General features: G+C 39.5%; 2 protein-coding genes and 1 non-coding gene across 4 annotated transcripts; 2 read left to right on the top strand and 1 right to left on the bottom strand.

Annotated features, from left to right (window-relative positions):
• Positions 1-559: 559 nt before the first annotated feature.
• Positions 560-5665, top strand: LOC116246410 (SUN domain-containing protein 1-like). 2 transcript variants are annotated; one of them, XM_031618394.2, is made up of 4 exons: positions 560-803; positions 990-1107; positions 1923-3016; positions 5045-5665. In XM_031618394.2, exons 3-4 carry the CDS (start codon positions 1949-1951, stop codon positions 5351-5353), a joined length of 1377 nt encoding a protein of 458 aa, XP_031474254.1. In that variant the 5' UTR covers positions 560-803; positions 990-1107; positions 1923-1948; the 3' UTR covers positions 5354-5665. The 2 variants fall into 2 exon arrangements, with proteins under 2 accessions (XP_031474254.1, XP_031474173.1); XM_031618313.2 differs by lacking the exon at positions 990-1107.
• A 656-nt stretch (positions 5666-6321) lies between these two features.
• On the bottom strand, positions 6322-6395 carry TRNAE-UUC (transfer RNA glutamic acid (anticodon UUC)). Its single transcript has one exon. It is a non-coding gene; the product is annotated as a tRNA-Glu (tRNA).
• Positions 6396-10034: 3639 nt separating this feature from the next.
• Positions 10035-16559, top strand: LOC116246330 (probable inactive receptor kinase At5g10020). The gene is made up of 3 exons (XM_031618201.2): positions 10035-11646; positions 13629-15323; positions 15683-16559. Exons 1-3 carry the CDS (start codon positions 10710-10712, stop codon positions 16270-16272), a joined length of 3222 nt encoding a protein of 1073 aa, XP_031474061.1. The 5' UTR covers positions 10035-10709; the 3' UTR covers positions 16273-16559.
• The last annotated feature ends 6100 nt before the right edge of the window (positions 16560-22659 follow it).

The following is a 22659-nucleotide window of genomic DNA, read 5'->3' as shown; positions in this document are numbered from 1 at the left end:
TCTCTGTGTGTTTTCATGGGTACATACGTTGACAACTTGACTTAGGTGCACCGGACTTAGGCTAGTGGTGGAGCCATATGTGGGCACTTGCCCATACGATCGTATAGGGGCAGAACTAAGAAGCTAAAATATAATTTTAAAATTTTAACAAAGGCGAAAATAAAATTTTTCAAATTTTTTATATATGTTAAACTAATGTTTTTGAAATTTACATATAAATTTTTGAATTTTTTCAAATGTTAGCCAAAGCCCCTGCTATTGCCATCAATTATTTTCTCATTTATAATAAATATTGGTGTCTTTAAAAGTCTAAAATTTTTTGAATTGGCGCTCCTCTTGGTCTTATTATCAATTAAAAAAAATATTCAACCCACCAAAATCTTTTTTTTTTTTAAATATGTACAATGGAGAAGACCTGTTTCTGATGTGCATGATGATCCGACTACGAGCCATTTTGATTATCGGGACGGTCAAGATGGACCCGGAACAGTTTCGAGCGTAGCCGAATCGAGTTTCATTCCAATTTCCATCGGGTGTCCCCAAAAGAGACGAATCGGGTCTCAGCAATTTCGGGACTCTCTGCTCGACCACGCCGATTTTCGCATCGGACCCTCCTAATTCCTCTCATGGAATGGCGCCGCGCTGGATCTGAATTCCGGCGGTTCCTCTCTCTCTCTCTCTGTGGGTGGTGGGGTGCAGGATCATATGAATGGGTGCTCTGACCAGATAGCGTATAGGGACATCTCGCAAGACATCGAGAAGGTGACGGGCTTTCTTTTGAAGCCGCAGACTTTCGGTTCCCGGTACTCTCTCTCTCTCTCTCTCTCTCTCTCTCTTGTTATTTTGAATTTCAAAATGCTATCGGTTTGTAACTTTTTGAGACTGATGTCTTCTTTCATGAGTTTATATTTTTAATCCACATTGGTATGTAAGTAATTTGGGTTTTATTGTGGTTGCATCTCTTATCTCCGTTCTTTCCCTGGATGAAGCCCCCAACTTGAGTCTCGTCGCTTCTGGCGGTTTTTTCGCGGCTTTCAAACGTCGCGTCTTTGTTACGCGCCTTTTCGAGGCGTTTCCTTTTTTGCCTTCTGCAAATCGATTCTTCAAGTTAGTATTTTTCTCTTGTTCGTTTGTACCTCCTTCATTCGATTCCTGAAGCTGGTATCCTTTTTTTTTTTCGTTTTTGTTCCTTTTTTGGGTTTTTGCAGATTAAAGATCTTATGTTATGGCTCTCTTTTTTTTTCTCTCTCTATCCTGCAAATTAGCTATAGTATTTGGTGGTTGCTGTTCTTGTGATGGCTTGGATTTGGTTGTTACGAAACCCTCATTGTTTGGATGTTTGGAGATTATTGATAATTGAACGGGCTTCTAACCGTTTTCTCATAAACGAGTTACTTTGCCGCGTAATACTTGGGTCTACTTGTTCTTTTACGATCCCCGACTTGTTGGCAGATCAGCACTTTGGTTTCTTCCAGATACTCATGGTTGGCCGCTTCATAGTTTCTTCTTATGTGCTTATTTCGTCATCCTTCGGTGTTTTTTGGTTCCTGATACCATCTTGATCTGCCATCCATGTTGGGTCTTCCATGGTATTAATTTGTGGTTCTTGAAAGTTTGAAATGTGGGTTTCTGGCTTTCTTCTGAGGACGCCGTTTGGTTATGGCGGTTGGAGTAGTTTGTTGTTTGGTTGCTTAAAGTAACAAATTCTTCTTGATGTTGTTCGTCATATGGTTGTCTCTCCTATCTTGGTTTGGCTTTTGACGTGTCTAGGATATTTTTCTCTATACATTGATTGAATACCTATGTTTGTTTTTCCTATTTAGTTCCTCTTTTTGGACGTTCTTTCTTACTTCTCACGGGTTCATGTTTTTTAAGTATGAAATTCTCCCGTTATTCTGATGCTTTTGGTAACTGAAAAATAGGGGAGCTTTTCTAGAGTGAAGGCCTCATGTCTGCATCAGAAGCTGCCCCAACTCCGGTTGCTGCTGACCCTTCAACAGGTCATAATTCTAATTCGCTGCCTACTCCAAGGAGGAGGACCGTGATCCAGACAGAAAGGACTACTCATGTCGAACTCTTGTCAGATAGAGGGATCCATGGCTCCAATGCAGTAAACGTCACAGATGGTAAGGATACGAACCATGTAATTAGAGGAGAGACAGCTCTTGATAGATCAAAAGAGACACCGTCGAGAAAAGGTGTGCCAGCTTCAGCTGTTACACCTAGGCGAAGGAAAGTTGTTATGCGAACTGAGCAACCAGGGTGGGAGCGATGCATTAGTGTCACTGCGAAGCTCAGTCTGCTGATCCTTGGGATTGTTGGTTTGATCAAATTATTGTCATGGCACACCAATGACAGTGCTCCATTTGGCTTGCTGGACTATGAAAATAAGCTTGCTGAAATTGAGGGCTCACTGAAGGCTACAACAAAAATGATGCAAGTTCAGGTTGAGGCCATTGACCGAAAGATTGAGGGCCAGTTAGGAAGTTTTAGGAAGGAGGTCATTGGAAAAGTAGAGGAGCAAAGTGTATTGCTTGGTCATAAGATCAAAAAGTTGGAGGATAAAGGGGAGTCTCTTGAAAAGAAATTGAAGGAAATGGAATTTTTGTCAAAGGAAGAAGTTTCACAATTTCTGAAGGAATTGGTTAACAATACAAACTCGGAGATTGGTGACCAAGAACTGAACTGGGACAAAGTTAGGACTGTTGCTAGGGATATTGTCATGAAAGAAATTGAAAAGCATGCAGCTGATGGGCTTGGGAAGGTGGACTATGCATTAGCTTCTGGAGGTGGAAAGATAATTAAGCATTCAGAGCCATATTATGCTGCTAAGCTGAACAATTGGTTTTCATCTAAAGGTGGCGCTGGAGTTCATCCAAGGGCAGACAAGATGCTTGAACCTAGTTTTGGAGAGCCTGGTCAGTGTTTCCCACTGAAGGGAAGCAGTGGATTTGTTGAGATCAAGCTGAGGACTGCCATAATACCTGAAGCAATCACTCTGGAACATGTAGCAAAGGTCATTTTCTTTTCCTCAACTTGCTTTTGTAAGTTTTAAATATTTTATTGCTATAATGTTAAATTACATTTGGACACCCCTTTATGTTACCTTTATATGTTGGTTGTATGTAATATTGCTGTTTTTCATTTCAGAAGTTGAAAGATTTTGAGGCACTAAAATGATGATGAAATATCACTGTAGCAGTATGTATGTTGTTCTGATTCTTCTGAATACTAACCAAATGTTTAAATCACATCTAAACAATTTTTGTTTGCTAATCTGGACATGGTCAGATGTAGTCAGTTCATCACCTTGTCCATTATTGTATATTTTTCTACATTGCTGAAGATTTAACTATGTTTTGAGCATATCAAGAAATGGTCTGCCCAAGTAACTCAATGTTTTTAAGGCTGAGAAAATGTTAATCACTTTTGAACTGTATTAGGGATTATCTTTCACACTAACTGAACTTACCTTCAATGGATATGGTTGGAAAACACAATTTTCTTTTTAAATAAACGTAATAATTTATCTCAGAGCTTGGAGATAGAGAAATATGGTTGCATCCAGCAGCATATGGCATGAAGATGCCAATCCTGACTTGGAAGCTTTGGCCTGAAAAAAATATTCAAGATTCTGCTTAGCCATAGGAAAGTCCATCACGAAAAACGACGACTAACAATTAGAACAGATATCAAAGGTTTCTCCTCAAACCACAAAATAAACTCTCGTAAGATCAACATAGAATTTAGAAACTGATCGATTTAAGTCTCAAGTTCTCAATATTCAATTTCACTTTGCGTAATGTTTCTGGTGGAAGTTAATTTATCATGTGTTGCCTTCATAATTTCAGTTGTTTTAGTCCTTCTAGCTAGATACAGCATCTAAGTTGTCTATCCTCCTTTGAAGCAAACTTGTGTAAAACCAACAGAGGGTCAAAAAGTCGAATCCTCAACTCAGTTATCAACTTGGAAATAACTGATCACTTTGGTCTGTTGTTGCTGTTTCAAGTCTCCAGAATTCATTCCGTTATGGCATGAGGTTTCTGGTGGAGGTTTCGTTGTATCATGTTCATGCTTTAATTGTGGAAGCCTTGTTCTATTGAAAACATAAAAGAAAGGTCACCTCCCTACTGCTCTTTCGAAATTGTACCAGGAATAAATGAAAAAAAAGACAATTCCATGATTATCCTTCTCTAAGTCTAAGGGCAGGAAAAGTCTTAGCCGGAAGGGAATATCATCTTCTAGCTAGGCCAGAGAAAAGGGTTATATGGGGATAGGCACCAATCTGCACGAATAAGGAACCTAGCAATAAATAATGGGTGACAGTAAAAAGTTAAAATTTTTCTAGACTCTTCACTCAATTTCATGCCCGGTTTTCTTGTCTAATTAAGTTATTAAACTCTGGCCGATCTGATAATCCCATTGTGCTATCGTTTCATGGTGAGGATTCTTGTTTCCATTTTTTTTAGTTGTCTCTGGCACTTATTGGTTAACTTCCTTCTTTTGGTGAGTGAAATTTGTTGGTGCTGTATCACCATACAGCCTCAACGTTGACCTGGGGAAAGCTTTGTGAGGATGTTTTAGTCTGAGGAATTTATTGGGATGGCCTTTGATGTGTGAATGATACTGGAAATAATGGAGTGGAAATGTTGAAGAACACTGCTTTTGGTTTGGCTACTGCAATTTTTTTCCGAGAGCTTGAAATACCATCCAAAGTGAAATGCATGTGCTACTGTTGCACTAAAGCAAGAGAATTTGTCTTTAGTTGGACTAAGGTTGCCTTTGATTTAACAATCCTCTGAATGCTGGCTGCTTGTACTGTATAGGAATACCAAATCAAGAAAGGTTTCCTGTGCTATGAAGCTGCTGCATGTGATGCTTTATTGGGAAGAAAGTTTAGGTTAAAAATGTTAACCATTTGCAGTCTGTTAACAAAAGAATTTTCCTCTTGCAAGATGGTTTAAGTGTTAAAGATTTTTAAGCACATATTTGTCTATGCATGTCCAAGTTAATCAGTTTGCTTGTTCGTGCAATTATTGTGCAGAGCGTTGCTTATGACAGGACGAGTGCCCCCAAGGAGTTCAGGGTTTCTGGCTGGATACGTGGTTCGCTGGAAGAAGCATCTCCTGAACCAGACAAGATGGTTTTGCTGGGTGAATTTGTATATGATCTTGAAAGAAGCTTTGTGCAGACATTCCATCTCAATCCATGCACTGCTGCAAGCTGCGTGGTTGATGTGATCCGGCTTGACGTTTTGTCTAACCACGGGAATTCATTGCACACATGCATCTATCGCTTGAGGGTCCATGGATCAGAATCAGATTCTATTGTGCCAGTTCCTGGACAATCTTGAAAGGCATAGCCCTTCGGATTTTGCCATTGTTCTCACTCTTGCAGCATTTGACGATGTACATCTGTCTCCTTTGCTGTTTGGCTACGAGGATTTTGTATTTCTGCAGCATCCCAATGTTTTATCCCTTTTTCTATTTGAAGTCAGGACTGACATGCTCTGAATGTATTGGGGAGGAAATGCAGCGTTGTGTTCTCTTATAGCTCAAACGTCCATGGGCACACGGGCAGTTAACTAGGACATGTATGGAACAGTGAATAGAGAATGCGTCTACCTGTTCTGTAATGCTTTTAAGTCTATCTTTCTTTCTCTCTCTCTCTCTCTCTCTCTCTCTCTCATGAGGCTGGCTACGGCAAAAATATATTTGTTTTCTGCTTTTTGGAGCTTTGTTGTAGTGTTTATGTTGGAGAGTAGCAGTTGCCATGGAAACATTTGCTGGCGAACCAGTTTCAATCCTAACTCAGGTCCAGCCTCGCTTGTTCTGCTCGTTCGTTCGTCATCTGATTGTGTCCACTACTTTAGGCCAATGATAAACGCAGACTGACTTGGATAACCAGAAGCCGAAAATCATTGAACTGGGCATCTGCGTCTATGTAACGACTGGGTGCATCTACATATAATGGTTCCACCGTACCCCATACTAAGTAAAACACGGGCGTGAAGGCGTGTCAAGCTGGAAACGCGTGCATCAAGTCTGAAAACTCAGCCCATTGAGGTCGAGTTTCGGCATTGTTATCTCATGACAAGGTGTTTGAGTTATACTCTTAGAATGGCACCAGTTTGAAGAATACTAACCCAATGAAATTGATGAATGATCGCTAATTTGAGAAGTGGGGAAAGAAAAAAGAAAAAAGAAAGAAAATGCTACTAAATGATTAAGGACAATGGAAGGTCTGGAATTGGACCGTGAGAGGCTCCAGCCCAAAAATATCAAAGCGACGAGGTGGTCGCAACTCGCAAAAAGGGAAGAGTTCCGTTGCCGGGATTTGAACCCGGGTCGCCTGGGTGAAAGCCAGATATCCTAACCGGACTAGACGACAACGGACTTGTGACTTCTCCTTCGCACAAGCTTTTATAAATAGACTATCTCTAACTTATTTATCGTCCTTAGGTCACCCCATCCCACCATTCTCAGAATCTGAACGCATCTAGTGGAGCCCATTAAGGAGACACCATTACTGCTTCTAAAAGGAGACATGATCTGTAACGTGGCAGCTTGCTCAAATTCTTATTTCATCTCCAAGAACTTGTATAAGGATTATCTTCCACTTGTTGCTTTAAGTATTGCTTTTCTTCTGCCTTCGATCTTTGATCATCCTGTTTAAGAAGATTATGGTAACATCAATTACTATTTTTTTTTTTTTTTATCATTGTAGTTTGTTTAAACGTCTGGATATGTCCTGTCATGGACTTAACATCCGATCACTGCCCACTTGGACGCATCTCATGTGATCCCATGGCCCAAAAAACTTGCAATTTTGTATTCTTAAAAGCATATACACATTCTTTAATAGTTGACTCTGATCTTTGGGAGCATGTAGCATCACATGACTCCAATGGCAGATCCTCTTCTTTAAAAGAACATATACTTGCAATATATATATATATATATATATATATATACATATCGTAGTATATGTGAAATTTCAAAAACTTGTTATCTCTTTCCAATAGTTTCTGCATTAATTTGGAGATGCTCCGGCAGAAGTTTAATAATTTTCAAGGCGCCATTCTGGCCATGCATCCCTCGTGTCGATCACGTGCAAGTTGGCAAGAGCGCTGACACGTACGGCCATTTTGCAATAACCTGACCCCCCAAAAAAAAATGTAGCTTTTTTTTCGGATTTAAAAGATAAAAAAAAAATTTTATTACTAATAAAAGAAAATTTTTTATTCTCTTGTTCCACTTAAAAAAAAATTGGAATTTTGTCGAGTTCATGTCATTTATCAGTGGGGCACGTAGCCCGAAATATAATTTAATCGACCAATGTAAGCGTACTTCACCATGATCGAAGCTTAGCTTGTTTTGGACAAGGGCCTGTTTGTTTTCACCTTGAAACGTGACCGAGTTCCCGGTTGGCAGTCTTACTTTGAATGGTAGTTACGGAAGCATCGGATGAAGTTCTCAAACATTGGAGATGGCGATTTTGCCTTTGGCAAAACATGCATGTGATTACATGTAGAAAGACATGCTCCTCAAGCCTATCTAGGAATACAAATGGATCGACTAATGATCTGATTTGAAATTCATTTAGTTAGATTTGGTTAAAACAAAGAAGGTATCTGATACTAATGAAATTCAAATTTAGTGTGCAATTTTACAACCAAATTAAGACTTCAGTTTTGATATCGAACTATGATATCATAAAGATTCAACCCCATTTCATATATAGGTTTATTTGTGGTCTTCTCCTAGACGGATGAGTCCGAATCCAAATCCGATTAAAGTTGATTAAATTGAATTTGATAAATGTTGCATCCGTAGCAATGCATGTGCCATATACTTTGGGGTTGAACCTAAAACCCTGATGGCCGAGCCAAGAAGTTGGTCGAAGGGATCATTGACCAGGCTCGAGCCCACAACTTGAAGTGGGGTCGTGTCATTGGCGGAAGACGAGTTCAAGCATTTAACTTAACCGTCAAAGGCCATGATTGGAGGAAGAGAATCTGGAAAGTTCAAGCACGTCTCTCGCTCCACCTCATTTAAAGGAGTGGGAAGAAAAACAACATTGATGGGAAGGTGGATCCCATTCCCATCCATCATTTAATTCATTATTCAGAAGGGACAGGTGGGCCAAAAACTGTTTCACGGTTCATGGCGTCCACCGGAATCCGGCGACTCGCCGGAATCTGACACGCAGTAAACGACACCTTGGAGATAGTATTCTTCTCTTCTTTAATCTTTCCCGAGGTTGAAAAACAGCACCTTGTAGGTTGTACTCCCACATGCCCCCCACAATGACCAATTTACCCCTAAGAATGTATCGGAGGTTCAACCGCGTCTTTTATTTTAGTAGTCCGAGTAAAAACAAGAAAAATTTCCGAGGACCCCTCCATTTATTATGAAATTCGAGAACCGGGATCAACATTTTTCAAAAGGCTCTTACGGTCCTCCTTGGTAAGCATCTTGAAAGTAAGACATAGTTATCGATTAGGATCCAATTTGGTAGCCTACAGTCTGAATCCAACATAAGTTAAAATCTCTCTTCTTTTCTGTAGAATTGGTTGGATAATTGATACACTTAAGCACCACAAAAGATTGCATTTAAAACATATGAACTGACAGTCTAAACCAACTTTGTGAAAAGCTAGTAATGTCTGACGGAATTTGAATACGATCCGGTAATGGAACTGAGTTCTGACTTTCAATTCAATGTAATTTGGGTCCAAAAGTGAATCCGATTGATCCATTAATTGAGTTGGCCTTTGAGAAACCCAGATCCGATGAAAACCTCTCTTGGCATCTCCCTCTCCGACTCCTCGGGCTGGACTGGACAAGTCGAGGAGCAAGCAACACCTTCGGATCCTCCTGTCTCGATCTGATGATTTGTCCGGATCCAACGTGCTTCCAATCACACGTCGCGATTCGATCCGTTTGGCGGCCCTCGCCGGGAAACACGTAACCGTCAAGGCAACACGTCAATAGCCCGCCACGTTCGCAAAAGGGTTAGGTAATCGACGGGTCCGGCGACCATACGAAACAAAAGTATTTTAACGTTTTGGAGGAGAAAAAAAGGAAAGCTCATACGTTAAGGGCATTCCGGTCATTGCGCTCAGACGCAATATCATGCCTGCAGCTTTTTCACTCAAATGAAATGACTTAATTGCCCTCGCCTGATGGGGCCCACTGGCCACCAGCAGGGGAAAAAAGGGGGGTCTGCGCTGGGCTCAGGCAATATCAGACCATGTGCAATGCCATCCCCACTCTCCAGTTACATTTTAGAAATAGAATTTTCTGAGTTTACGTCTTGAATTTTAACCGTGTAGATGAGCTGTACAGAATTTTATCTTAAAAAGTTTTATTTCAATAGGCATATATGATTTTACCACCACATTTATTTTTTTTTTAAATATTTCTTGCCTTTTTGTAAAATCTCAAATATATCAATAGACACGAAATTGCCTGCGTACGTTTAGCTATTTTGTAACGTGAATTTAAAATTGACTGTTTAAGCGTGGCTGTATGACCTCTTGTGGAGTCTCACTGGAAGTCAAAGATGCGATGAACAAAGGCTTTGATGCGAGGGGAGAAAATCGGTGGCTTTTGGAGTATGCGGTCATATTACCGGCGGTGCTCTCAAATATATTTTATTCGTTGCTTCTGTACTTTGTTCAAACTCCCCCGTATGTTTATGTATCTTAATTCATATGTTTGGTCGGTAGGTACGTTGATTGAAGAAAACCGCACTGCTGAGAATAACGCAAGAGCTTTTTCATGAGCAATCACATCCCATATGCTTTCATCCATGGCCATCCCCACCTCCACCACCACCGATTTCTTTGACCGGAATCTTGCCATCTCCGGCGTTGACTTCGACCGTAGGACAACGCTTTGACAGATTAGGTCCTACATTAACTATGCAACAACGTATTCGGACATATAAAGGTTGCTTTTCCAGTAAATCTACAAAAGAAAACGTATATACAGGCGACAGAGAGAGAAAAGAACAAGAAAATAAAAGATTTTAGAGCCAGCCGTACTTCTCGCATCATGAATTCCATCGGAGGGAGAGGTAGAAGTAGAACTCTCCCCGTCAAGGGCCTCTACAACTCTGCTTCCTCTCTCTCTCTCTCTCTCTTTCTTGTACACAGTACACACACACTCTGCACAGTTCTTTCATAGTATTCCATCTTGCCCAAGTACTTTTCTTAGCTGCCTGAAATGAGTGGAAGTGAGATGGGTTTAGCTTCTGTTGTGCGGGGAGAAGCTTGGGAAGAAAGAGAGAGAGAGAGAGAGAGAGTGGAACGCTTCATGGTCGAGAAGCTTCTTGGTGGGTTTTGTTGTGACAAAAAGTAAGGCAGTGAACAGTTTTGTATTTATTGCCTTCTTTGGGTCCGGAATTGTGATGTCTTTGATTGATTGTTGATGTTTTAGTTATTTTTTGCATTTATCATATGCATTGAATGCTGCATGCGGCGGCCATTTACGCTGGATTCAGTCAGGGGTTTGAATCCATGAGCAATTTCAGGACTGGGGTTGTTGGTGGATCGAATTTTTAGCCATCCTGCCATGGGTTTTGTTTTCTTTCCAGCGAGTCTGTTCTGGTATGTATTTTCTATTGGTTTGGTGTGAATGAAATTTTTTGGGTGGGCGTGATAAGGGTTAGGGCTAGGGTGTGTTCTTCTTTGGGGGTTTCATATGGTTGGGATCTCGGGTTTTAGGATGCAGTTCTTCTGGTGGGTGGCTTTGTTGGTTGTTTTCTGTGCTTTGGATTCTTCACTGGGGCAGTCTGAACTGGATTATTTGCTGGAGTTCAAGAAAGGGATTGAGAAGGACCCGTTTGGTCATTTGGATTCTTGGAAAAAAGATTCAGTTGATTCAAATGGTTGCCCCAGCAATTGGTTCGGGATCGAATGCCAAAATGGGTCAGTCACCAAGATTACATTGCCCGGTGCAGGTTTGGTGGGGACTGTGAACTTCTCGATGATCAGTAAACTGAAAACTCTCGGCAATTTCTCGCTGCCGAACAACCTTCTTCGTGGTGGACTTACACCAGACATTGGGTCGATGGCATCATTAGAGTACTTGGATCTATCTGGTAACTTCTTGGATGGGAAGGTGCCTAGCAGCTTGTCCAACCTGCAGAGTTTGGCTTATCTGAATCTGTCATCAAATAACCTCAGTGGAAACCTCCCTTCTGGCTTTGAGAAGCTTCACCGATTGACGTACATTGATCTGCACGCGAACAACTTAGAGGGTGATATAGGCAGTTGGTTTTCGCAGTTGCAGAATGTGGTTCTTGTTGATCTCAGTTTCAATAAGTTCAGTGGATCATTTCCAAAAAATATAAACAATCTCACGTTTATTAGGTCAATCGGGCACATGAATATGAGCCACAATTTGTTGTCTGGGTCGCTTTTCACTCCCAATGTGAAGCCGTTGTTTGACAACTTGCAAGTGTTTGATGCAAGTTTTAATCAGCTCTCTGGTGACATCCTTGCTTTTAGTTCCATGTTTGCTCTTCAAGTTCTGCGGCTTCAGGGTAATCTATTTTCGGGGGATCTGCCCGTAGTACTCTTTAAAGAAAATTCTATGGTCTTGAGTGAACTGGATCTTAGCCTCAACCGGTTCCAAGGTGACTGTCTGTGCTCCTTTAGTCTTGATGGTGCTTGCTTTTGCGTTTCTTGGCATAGTGTATTTGAGAACTATTATTGCTTCAGTTCAGCTCTGTGGAAAGAAATTTTAGACCCATGAAAATTTATGCATATACCATTTTACTCGTTCTTTCTTGAATCCCGTTTATTTCTACTCTGTGCCAGCCTTAGGACAGTTACAAATGTATTTGTCAGCATGACAATTAGGAACCATATTTATGTCCTTGAGTTGTATGAGAAATAATAAAAGATATTGGTAAGTGTGAGGGGGTAATTGAGTCTTGTAATGTAGGGTCCACTTCCACTGATGATCATATATGTTAATCCGTAGGATGAGAATGCTTATAGGGTCCTCTCACAACTTAGCTTCACCTCTTTTTTGCACATAGATTTTCATAACTTGCTTTGGCACTTTGTCCCTAGTTGAATAGTGAAACTTCCCGCGAATCAATAAAGCTTGACAGTCATGCCATGAAATTCTTCATTTATCACAACCTTGTATGTTTACAAATATAGGCATACTATCTGGATCTCATAAAGACTTCAATGTGATTTCCTTTTCAAAAACTATAATTGCATTCATCTTCATTACAATTAAGGTGCTTGCATTCCAGTATGGGTAATTGAAAAAGGTGGAGATCAGATTGAACTATGAGGTCTTAATAGCTGTTCTTACCAGATATGTCATGCTATCCCTAGTTGAACAGTCGGTTGTGTTTTTGCTTTTTAGTGTCATCTTTACATTGTTTTATACTTCTTGCCTTTGAAACCATTAGAGGATTGGCATGATGAAAATGAAAATTGCTGATATTTTTAGGACTCTTCTCTTGGGGAACTAGAACAAGTTTGCTGTTGGTCATTAATTTTTTTCACATGACATTTAGAGATAGCATTCCTATGTGACATGCATGTTACTATGCAGTTTCCCTGGTGCCAAAAGCAAGTTCCTTTTCTAATTGTGTTGAACAACTTTTTAAATCCTTCTTTCCAAAAAAATTGATTTTGAACTTTGTTAACATTACTCCAAAGTTATACTGATTTATTGGGAAATTATTGTAGCTCGGCCAAAGGGGAGACTCTCAAACACTCCCCATGTTGTGCATTGACGTATATATATACTGCATTAATCTAGCTTTAGACTTTATTTTCTAATAAATTAAAGCATATTTTAGATACCTATCTTCACAGTTTTTGTAGGAATAGTCACATTTATTTTTAGTAAGTTTATTACTCCTTTTATGTGTCAAGAGTAAGAATATTCAATTAACTGTTGACGTTTTAGTAAGCTTATTTCTGCTTCTGCTTCTGCTTACAAGTTCAAACATGGCCTACTCTTTTATATGTAAGAAAATGTTTTACACATACTAACATAAATTTTTCTATGTCATTCATCATCGAGTGAGCTTCAAGCTGGCTGCGGGCTTTCTTAACCCAATGCAGCACCCTTATGGTGGTTTGTTTGTTCAACTTGTTAACGGCACACGTTTCTATCCAAGATCCATATGCTGCTGATTTTCTACTGTTCAAAGCTCAATCGCTGGTAGTCAGTTTTCTAAAGTAGGTCCAACTCCACCATCTGGACGAAACTGTCTTGGTTTTGCATAAACTGATCGTAATGTACAAAAAGGAAATTGATGAAATCATGAAGCGATATGGTTGTTGGTCTATGGTAGATCAGAAGCTCGGTTGGAATTACCTTGCACTGGACTATTCGTGTGTGGTTCTCATCTTTGTTCTTTAATATCATTTTGACTTGTTTGATCCCTCACTTTGAATGGGAAAAAAAAAAGCATTCCTTTGTTGCATTATAGTTTGGCAAAAAAGCCTTAAGACCAATCTACCAAAGAATATCTAATTTTCTACGTGCAGAATTATTATGGCAGTGTTATGTTTAATAATCTACTATATTGATATAGACTGCCTACTATGTTGATTGGCTAAATTTCTGTTTCCCATTCTGCAGGCCCTGTTTCTAGCATTACATCTTCAACCTTAAAGGTGCTGAATCTTTCCTCAAATGAGCTGGCAGGCACCTTGCCCAAGTCAATAGGAAATTGTGCTGTTGTGGATTTAAGTAATAACAAGCTCTCAGGCAATATAACTGGCATTCAGTCATGGGGGAACTATGTTGAATTTGTTGATCTCAGTTCAAATTCATTGTCAGGAACCTTGCCAAATCAAACTTCTAAATTTTTGAGGTTGACCACCATAAAATTGTCCAACAATTCACTGGAAGGAGAACTTCCCAACGTAATGGAAACTTACCCAAAGCTAAATCATGTTGATCTTAGTCATAACAAACTGACCGGACATCTTCTGACAGGCATCTTCACATCATCAACATTGACCTATGTAAATCTTTCTGGAAACCACTTTACTGGATCAATCACTTTCCTGAGCTCCCAAGCATATATTTCTGCACCATCAGATACACCTTTGCTTCCTAGCCAAAATTCAAGCCTTGATGTTCTTGACCTTTCTAATAACTTGCTGAGTGGCTTGTTGCCTCCTGATATTGGTAGCCTTGTCAATCTACAAGTACTGGATCTTAACAAGAATGATTTTTCAGGACCAATTCCCAGTGAAATAAGTATGCTTAAAAACTTGGTCTATCTTGATCTGTCTAACAACCATCTAAATGGTAGCATCCCTGATGGTTTTTCTCCAAGACTTCAAGAATTCAATGTGTCTTACAATAACTTGTCTGGCAATGTTCCTGATAATTTGTTGAAGTTTCCTGATTCCTCATTTCATCCAGGAAACCCTTTGTTAATTTTGTTGTCTCCTTCACCCAAAGATGGACCAGATCATGATGACAAGGGAAAACATCAGAACCATTTGAAGCGTGTGGTTTTGGAGGCACTGATTGCAGGCTCAATAGGTGGAGCAATTGTTATACTAATATTGTTTCTGCTTATTACTTACAAGCCTAGACCTTACAGAAGGGATGATCAACAGAATTCTAACAATAAAATCAGTGGGAGGGATGTCAATATTGACAGATCTTCTAGGCCACATGCTTTCGGATTTCAGAAAAATGCAGAGGCTATGCCAACGTCTTCAAGCTTTTCTACTGATCACCTTCTTTCTTCTGAAGGGAGATCACTGTCTGCACTTGGGGATGTTGCTCTGGCTGTAAGTGAACCTGTTGAACAAGGATTTTCCCAGTCAACAAAAGGACCTGTCCAAACTGCAAAATCTTGTGCAGGGGAAAGTTTGCCTCCTCGCAGTTCGAAGAGAACATCTCTTGGCTTTTCATGTTCACCGTCTGCTGATGCCTCATCATTGTCTGAGAATCCTGCTAGCTTGAAGGTGCCCTCACCTGATAGGTTGGCTGGGGATCTGCATTTCTTTGATACCTCTTTCGTGTTCTCTGCTGAGGAACTCTCACGTGCACCTGCAGAAGTCCTTGGTAGAAGCAGCCATGGAACATCCTACAAAGCTACACTTGACAATGGCCATATGCTGACAGTAAAATGGCTCCGAGAAGGTCTTGCTAAACGCAGGAAGGAATTTGCTAGGGAAGCAAAGAAGCTTGGAAGCATCAGGCATCCAAATATTGTTTCCCTTAGGGGCTACTATTGGGGTCCAAAGGAACACGAGAAGCTCATTGTGTCAGATTATATCAGTGCACATACTTTGGCTCACTACCTTTTTGGTAAGATGTCTCTCGTGCTAAACATTTTTTGCTCGTTGAGATCTCAAAATCACCAGATCATATTTCCTCATTTTTTCCGGAATCTTTTTATGTTTTAACCTTTAGTTCCATTCCAGTATTTACTTATTTGGTTTCTGATGCTTTACGATTGGAGGGAATGTAGTATGAACATCTGAAGTGCTCTTTGGACTTGGTTGCATTAGATTCTAGTTGCCTTTGATCTTACTTCTAAAATGCCTTTGAGTGGGCTGTGTCAGCCAAATCCTTGGATCTCAATTTCCGTTGTCCTGGGTGTTGGTATTACTGTCAACAGGCAGACTAACTCCTTTTTGTATTCTGTTTGTACACCTTATCCACAGAGCCTGAGTCTAGGAAGCTTCCACCACTCTCTGCAAATCAACGCCTCAAGGTGGCTATTGATGTTGCTTGCTGTCTCAACTACCTTCACAATGAGGGAGGCCTTCCACATGGAAATCTTAAAGCGACAAACATCTTGCTTGAACCTCCCAGCTTGAATGCTGTCCTGACTGATTACAGCCTTCACCGTCTGATGTCACCTGCTGGCACAGCAGAACAGATACTAAATGCTGGTGCACTTGGGTATCGAGCCCCTGAACTGGCCCTTGCAGAAAAGCCACTCCCATCTCTAAAAGCGGATGTTTATGCTTTTGGTGTGATCCTAATGGAGATCTTGACTGGAAAATGTGCTGGAGAGATAATATCTGCAAACTCTGGGGTTGTTGATCTCACCGACTGGGTCAAACTGTTGGCTACTGAAGATCGAAGGAGTGAGTGTTTCGACCAGCTAATTCCTGGGGTTGAAAGCCCTGGTGAGCATCGGAGAGGGCTGGAGACCATGCTTGAAGTCTCTCTCAGATGCATTCTTCCAGCATCTGAAAGACCCAATATCAGGATGGTCTTTGATGATCTGAACTCTGTGGTGCTATGAGACTGTGAACAGATGTGCAGATTCGCATGTACATTATCTACTGATTCAGCGTAACTGAAGAGCAATCTCTTTGCGGAGCCATGGGAAGGCCATGTATCTTAGATGGTCTCAGCTTTCAGATGCCAGTCTTCCTTTCCCTGGGTTTTTTTGAGTCTGTGCTCTAACCCTCCATTCTTTCTTCTTTCCATGCAATTGATTTATTGTTTGGGTGACGCCTCGTTGGTGGTATTGTGGGGTTTGGAACTGGATGCAGATTAATTGAAGTTGAGTGGTGGTATTGATTTGTCCTCTTGGCTTGCTTTCCTTTTCTTTTTTTGCTCTATTCAAATCAAAGGCTGGCATGCTTTTCTGTTCTCATTTTCTTTTCCTCTTTTGCTGCGTCGTCATGGTTAACACACGACCACTTGCTTGAGGACCTCCTCCCTAGGGACTTCTTGGTGGTGACATTTTCTTCCTTTTTTTTTACTAGATGTGACTAGCAAGAAGTTAAAAATTCAACGTGAAATTGCATAGTATCATGCGAGATCTCTAATATACAAATACAAAGACACGGTAAGAATCTTTATCTTGGTAATGAGCTACAATCGCGTCAGAATTTCATTCAACCTTTTGGAGGATTCTCTGTAAAAAATTGTGTGAAATTTGTTGATATTCTCAGAATGCTCTTGGTATCTGGGACATTGTTTGTTTCACCTCCCTCTTCTTCTATGCGAGGGAGAAAGTACTGAGGTTTTGGGTGAGTTCATGCTTGGATCCGATTCGGTTATGTGATTTTTGATGTGCAAACAAATAGCTCTTGTTGTGGTCCCTTGGGAGATCCAATTGGAGCTGTATCGGGCATTCGTCCTTTTAGTCCTTGGTCCATTTATGGATATTGATTGGCATGCACTTCCGGACAAGTTAAATGAAATCAATGACGGAATCCAATGCAAGAAAATTTTGACTTTTCTGGTGTATTATCACCCAATTTACATCTTTTTCTTATTTTGTTTTCTACTTTTAAAATGAGGTTCAAGGTAAATCTGAACCTGCTTGCTCTTGAAAGAAGAGGTAAAAATCCAGCGAGGAATCGAACTGAAACTGTTTGGCAGCCGCTTCACTGAATCGATTGTGAATTGTCAAAAAATAATAATATATATATATATATATATATATATATTTCTAGAAAATAAAAGGATATGTATAATGGTTTGAACCGAAAAGAAATTTAGATTAGATTCTCACCAATTTGGGTCACCGGCACCCAAATCGGATTGGTAGCGATCCTCCTGGTAGAAAGTAGAAACTCGGAGCGAGTTGGTTCGTCGATAGCGTTGTCGCTCGGATCACCGATCTCCATCCTCCCCTCCCCTGTCCGCTGACCCCGATCCACGATTTCGTTCCGTTTGGAATTGTGTTCTTTGAGGATGGTTCTTCTGACTTTGGGTCTAGGAAATCTTTTCCGAACTGTTTTCTTGGTTTTTCCTTTTCATGTTTCTTTTGTAACTGCTCCCGCGTTAGATTCTTTGGTTGCTCGGGATCGATTCTGGGAATGAAAAGCTAATCTTGGTCTTTGTCTGCTTTCCCTTTGAATTGGGACTTTTCTGCTCGGTGAGTCGGTGTAGGAAGTGAAACTAGATTTGTCACTCTTGAAAGTGAATTTGAATCAGATTTGTCAAGTGGGAAGGAAAATTTTGCCTTGCCAAGTTGCTCTTCGCAGAATTTCTCAAGGACAAACCTTTCCCTGTTTGTGTGACATGAGATGATCGACAGGGGAAAGGAAAACCTTCTTTTGTTTCTGTAAAAGAAAATTCAGACTGGAAATTTTTGAAAAGTCTCAATCTCTCCACACATGCACTCACACAAAGTTTCTATGGTGAGTGCAGTAACTCCAGTTAGATGTGCTCAACGACAGGAGTGGAACTTGACATCCGCCTCTGTTCAGCATCTACATTGGAAAATGAGAAAAACGAACCATCGAAAATCTGGATAACCACTGAGTTTGAATGCATGAAAAACACTTCATGGACAAAATTTATCTGTCCTTCAGTTTGGAACATGAAAGCATGGTCTTCAGCAAACAGTTTGCTGTTCTCTGTCTTTCATATGAATGAACTTTCAGGTTGGTCATATTTGCTTGTAAAGGAGGAGTTGGGCGCCCTGGGCCACATGCGTTTTCAGAAACCTAAAGGGAATAACACTGCGATGGTACAAAATGTTTCTGCAATTTTAATTTTGTCATCTGTAATCCTTTTTTGCTTCCTCTGTTAGCTTCACATATCCGAAGATTGTCGATAGAAATGACGAAAACTTCATAGGGGAAGAAAGTGTTAGGCAGTCATATATATGACTGGTGATATGATGCGCCCATAGGCTATTGCATGAGTCAATGCTGAAATCGAGAGTCCACCAACTGTGGAAAAGCTTTTAAAAGTTGCAGCTGTAATAATTGCATGTATTTATTGGCTACTTCTATTGCTAGGAAAATTAACTATGTGATCCCAACATTGATGGTTGTAGATGGATATCGTACATTGACCAGAAACAATTCAGTCACTTTAATTAAAAGCTATAAGAATCTAGATAGAAATCATGGAAACCGTGACTGAATCATTATTTCATAAATTGGGTTACCGCTTGTGCTGCTGCCTGCCTGAGCCTGCTCCTAATAATCTTTTTAATTTTTAGGATATTCGGCTGTTTATATTTCATATTATGCTGTCAACCTGAATCATTTCGTTTCATCTACACTCTCTTTCATTTCTTTCTCATTTTTCAAAACTCAGCACCTCTCTGTCGGTGGTTAAAATTTCATCTTCTTTTTAGGAAATGCCATTTCTTCGAAGGTTAACTCTAACCAGCAACCACATTGATAATAGTTTGCAAAATTTTGCTACTTGAGATTACTTGTTTGTATCCGACTACGTGATTCTTTCATGCATGTTAAACATAGTCGATGTCCACTTCTGAGAATTGTCGGGCATCATGACCTTGGAGCTGAACCTCAAGCTTCACGTCACTGGAGCCGTAACAATTAAAATGGGTATTTTGGCAGTTGGAGAAAACAGGAACTTCAATTTTTATTAGTTTTCAGTTGGCTATGATTGTTAAGTTGTACCAAGATGGCAGAAGTACGTGTTAGCCTTGTTTTTAGATGGGCATTCAGCAGCAATTATTGAACTTTTGACTTTCTTCAATCCAACTTCAATGTCTTGGAAGTCCAACTCCTAAACAGAGTACTCTTATTGCCATGCCTAAGCTTTCTTTCTCTTTTTCCTTTTTTCGTTCGACATCTTTTCTCTCTTATTCCCCTTTTGAACATAAAAGAGAGGTGCGCAGTTCGCTTTCAACAGAAATAATGGCATCCTGATGCTTTGTTGGGTTGCATTGTACTGCACCTCTGTCATTGCTCTAAGTGAACAGATCACAGTAGCCCTTCTTTCCAGTCAGGAGCAACACATCATTTCTGCCAGACTCCTTTCATGGTGGTGGTAGAATGTTTTTCCAGTTAACTGCAGAAGCCATCAGGCCCCTTCTTTTCTCTTTATGTGTCTGCGCCGCTTCTCTTGCATTTGGTTTAAAGGGGGAACTGGTGGCGCTGCTACCAAGAATACGACTGTCATTTTCGGGGATACAAAATTGAACTCAACCACAGCACAATCAGACTGGGACTTTGATTCAAGAGTTGGATGTGAACCAGATAAACTGTAAACCCTAATTGGGCAAATCTGGAATCCAACATTTTGCACCCATTTGGAATTATATTTTTGGGCATATCTTTAGATCAGAAACCAAATTCAGACTAAAAAAAATTTCTTGTCGAATCTGCATGTTTATATTTATTTACCGGTCGGACATTCAGTTCTTAACCGTTTAAACCCCATATGAAGTATGGAAACTAAATGCGCAAGTGCATATGTCCACTCCAAGAAATAAGAATGGCAAGTGGCATTATAAAAGAAAGAAATTGCAGCAAATTGCTCTAGAAAAAGAAATTGATGAAGAGAATGGTAGTGAGAAAGAGGTCGGACGCACGAGCTTCCTTCCGTAAGCTTCGCGGGTGTCACGTTTAAAAAAAGTTAAAGACATATTCTCTTATATATATATATATATATATAAAAGAAATTGATAGGTTCGTGACCCCTAAGTGTATAAAGAATAATGTCGTCTATTGATATTTTCAAAATGAAGGACAAAAAAAAATTAAGGGAAAAAAGACTGTTGGTTAATGATATATGACTAAAATATTTTGTTTTTTTTTTCTCGTTGATCTTCTTTCAACTTTTTATTTTAAAAAGATCAATAGTCAATATGATTCCTTCTTGTACCTACCTAAGGATCACATGCCTACTAATCAATCTCTCTTTCTCTCTTTCTTTTATATATATATATGTTATGAGGTCTGTTTTCATAGGGAAGATAGGGTGGAAGAACTCTAGTTGATCATTCTTTATATAAGCATAATTGTCTTTGTCTTTTCAAATGTTCAGTCACCGTCCTACTCTCCCAAAATTTGATGCTTGCAGCGCAGATGCTACAAGGAAAAGTATCTGCGGCGGAATGTTTACCGTTAGTGTCTGAACATGTACTGGTGTTCTCTTTCACCGGTACAGAGTCGTCAAATTTTCTGTCCCCTCAAATGAATCAGTTTTTCTACTATAAAGAAAGGAACATTTAACCCAAGATGCTACTACGCTAGTTTTCGGATGCCCAAATATGATTTTGCATATAAAACTTTTCGAACTTTCGAAGATATCAAATCTTTGTTAATTTTCGAGCCATTTTTACGTCTAATCCACATGCCAAAAAAAAAATTTTAAGCCATTTCAGATGTTCTAACCCAACAATACATTAATTGACATGCAGCACAATTACAGCCCTAAACCCCAAGAGCACAGAGAAAAAGGAATCACTCGGTTGGTAGAATTCTCCTCCACTCCCATTAGTTGCTTTATAATTCATAAGGCTGATAAAAAGCAGCATCTCTTTAAATATTTTGATCCATGTCACATGGGTACTTTTTTTTTCTCATACTATCATACAATCATTTAGGGGTATTTAATTGCATCTATCTTAAATTCTTAGGATTTGAGAACCATAGATTTAAGATCAGCCCTCCCCTCTCCGGTCTTAAATCCGACTTTTTCTCAAATAAAAAGAAACAAAATAAGAATTTCAAGTAAAGATCTTTTAGGAAGTATGAATTTTACGGAGGACCTTTTGCCATATTAGTAAAAGCATGCTACACTATATTCACATCAAATCTATGAGCTTCCTTAATGAATTTCTCGATATAATTTCTATAAGAAAAGATAGATAGTTGGAAGGTAAGGTAAACTGCACCGACGTCATGGGTAGCGAGGCAATATGAACTTTCATTCTCGCCTCGCCATCTTTCAGGAAATTAATTTGAAAGCCTTAATTTCATTTGGCGTTAAAAACGTTAGCTTGGTCGTGAAGATATAGATCCTCCGATGCGACGTACTAAAAGCACAATATTTGATTTGTTAAAGAAGAAGAAAAACATTAAAGGGGAGGAAGAAAGGCGAATCGAATAAAACCATGGAAGGCCCACTCGAGTTCCAACCTGCCACGGAACTCTAAATATTTGCTTTTTCATCTGCCCCACAGTCATATTTTTTTTTTTTTAAAAAAAGAAAAACAATCCAAAAAAGAAGAGCAACAGTACAGGATGCAAACAGGATGGTCACATGCAAAGCATTCTTTAGAAGGCGACCAACTTAAAAGCATGCAATTTGACTTTCTTTTTTCTTTGTGGCAAATAATTATAGACAAAAGAAATGTGAATATATATATATATATATATATATATATATATAAATAGAGAGAGAAAGACAAGTAAAGATGAAAATTACATATACTGATTAGAGTCATTTAGTCAATTTAATTTGTGGTTTACATAGAAAGAGAGAGAGAGACTATGTAAAAGTACAAATTATATGGCCTGATGTGAGTCTGTTATACAATCAATCCCATATCGAAAAGCACCTTTTGCTTTTGACGCGCTCTACGTATAGAACAATTTTCTTTTTAATGTCAAATACAAATTATACCGAATAAAAATCCAGAAAAACTAAAACCACTTCTTTTTGTTGTTTAAAGGTGTGGAGACATTGTTGAAACTATTGATCAGGCCATCTTGATTCTTGCCTTGGCTTGGGGATTCATCCACTTTCATTCGTGGATCAAGCCCGCCTATCATGGGTAACGAGATTTGGATTAAATAGTACTATGACCATATCCAATTAATTGCGTAGTGCTTAACCATAGTAAATAATTCCACAATTGCATATATCCACATGTATTTTTAAATATAGACAGATATTCATCAAAATAATGTATGAGAAAACTTCTACGCCATATTTAAAATTCACTTACTGTGGAATG

Source organism: Nymphaea colorata, chromosome 1, assembly GCF_008831285.2.
Source record: "Nymphaea colorata isolate Beijing-Zhang1983 chromosome 1, ASM883128v2, whole genome shotgun sequence".
NCBI lineage: Eukaryota > Viridiplantae > Streptophyta > Magnoliopsida > Nymphaeales > Nymphaeaceae > Nymphaea > Nymphaea colorata.
The sequence above is the reverse complement of the archived record's forward strand: the minus strand, read 5'-3'. Positions and strand labels throughout refer to the sequence as shown.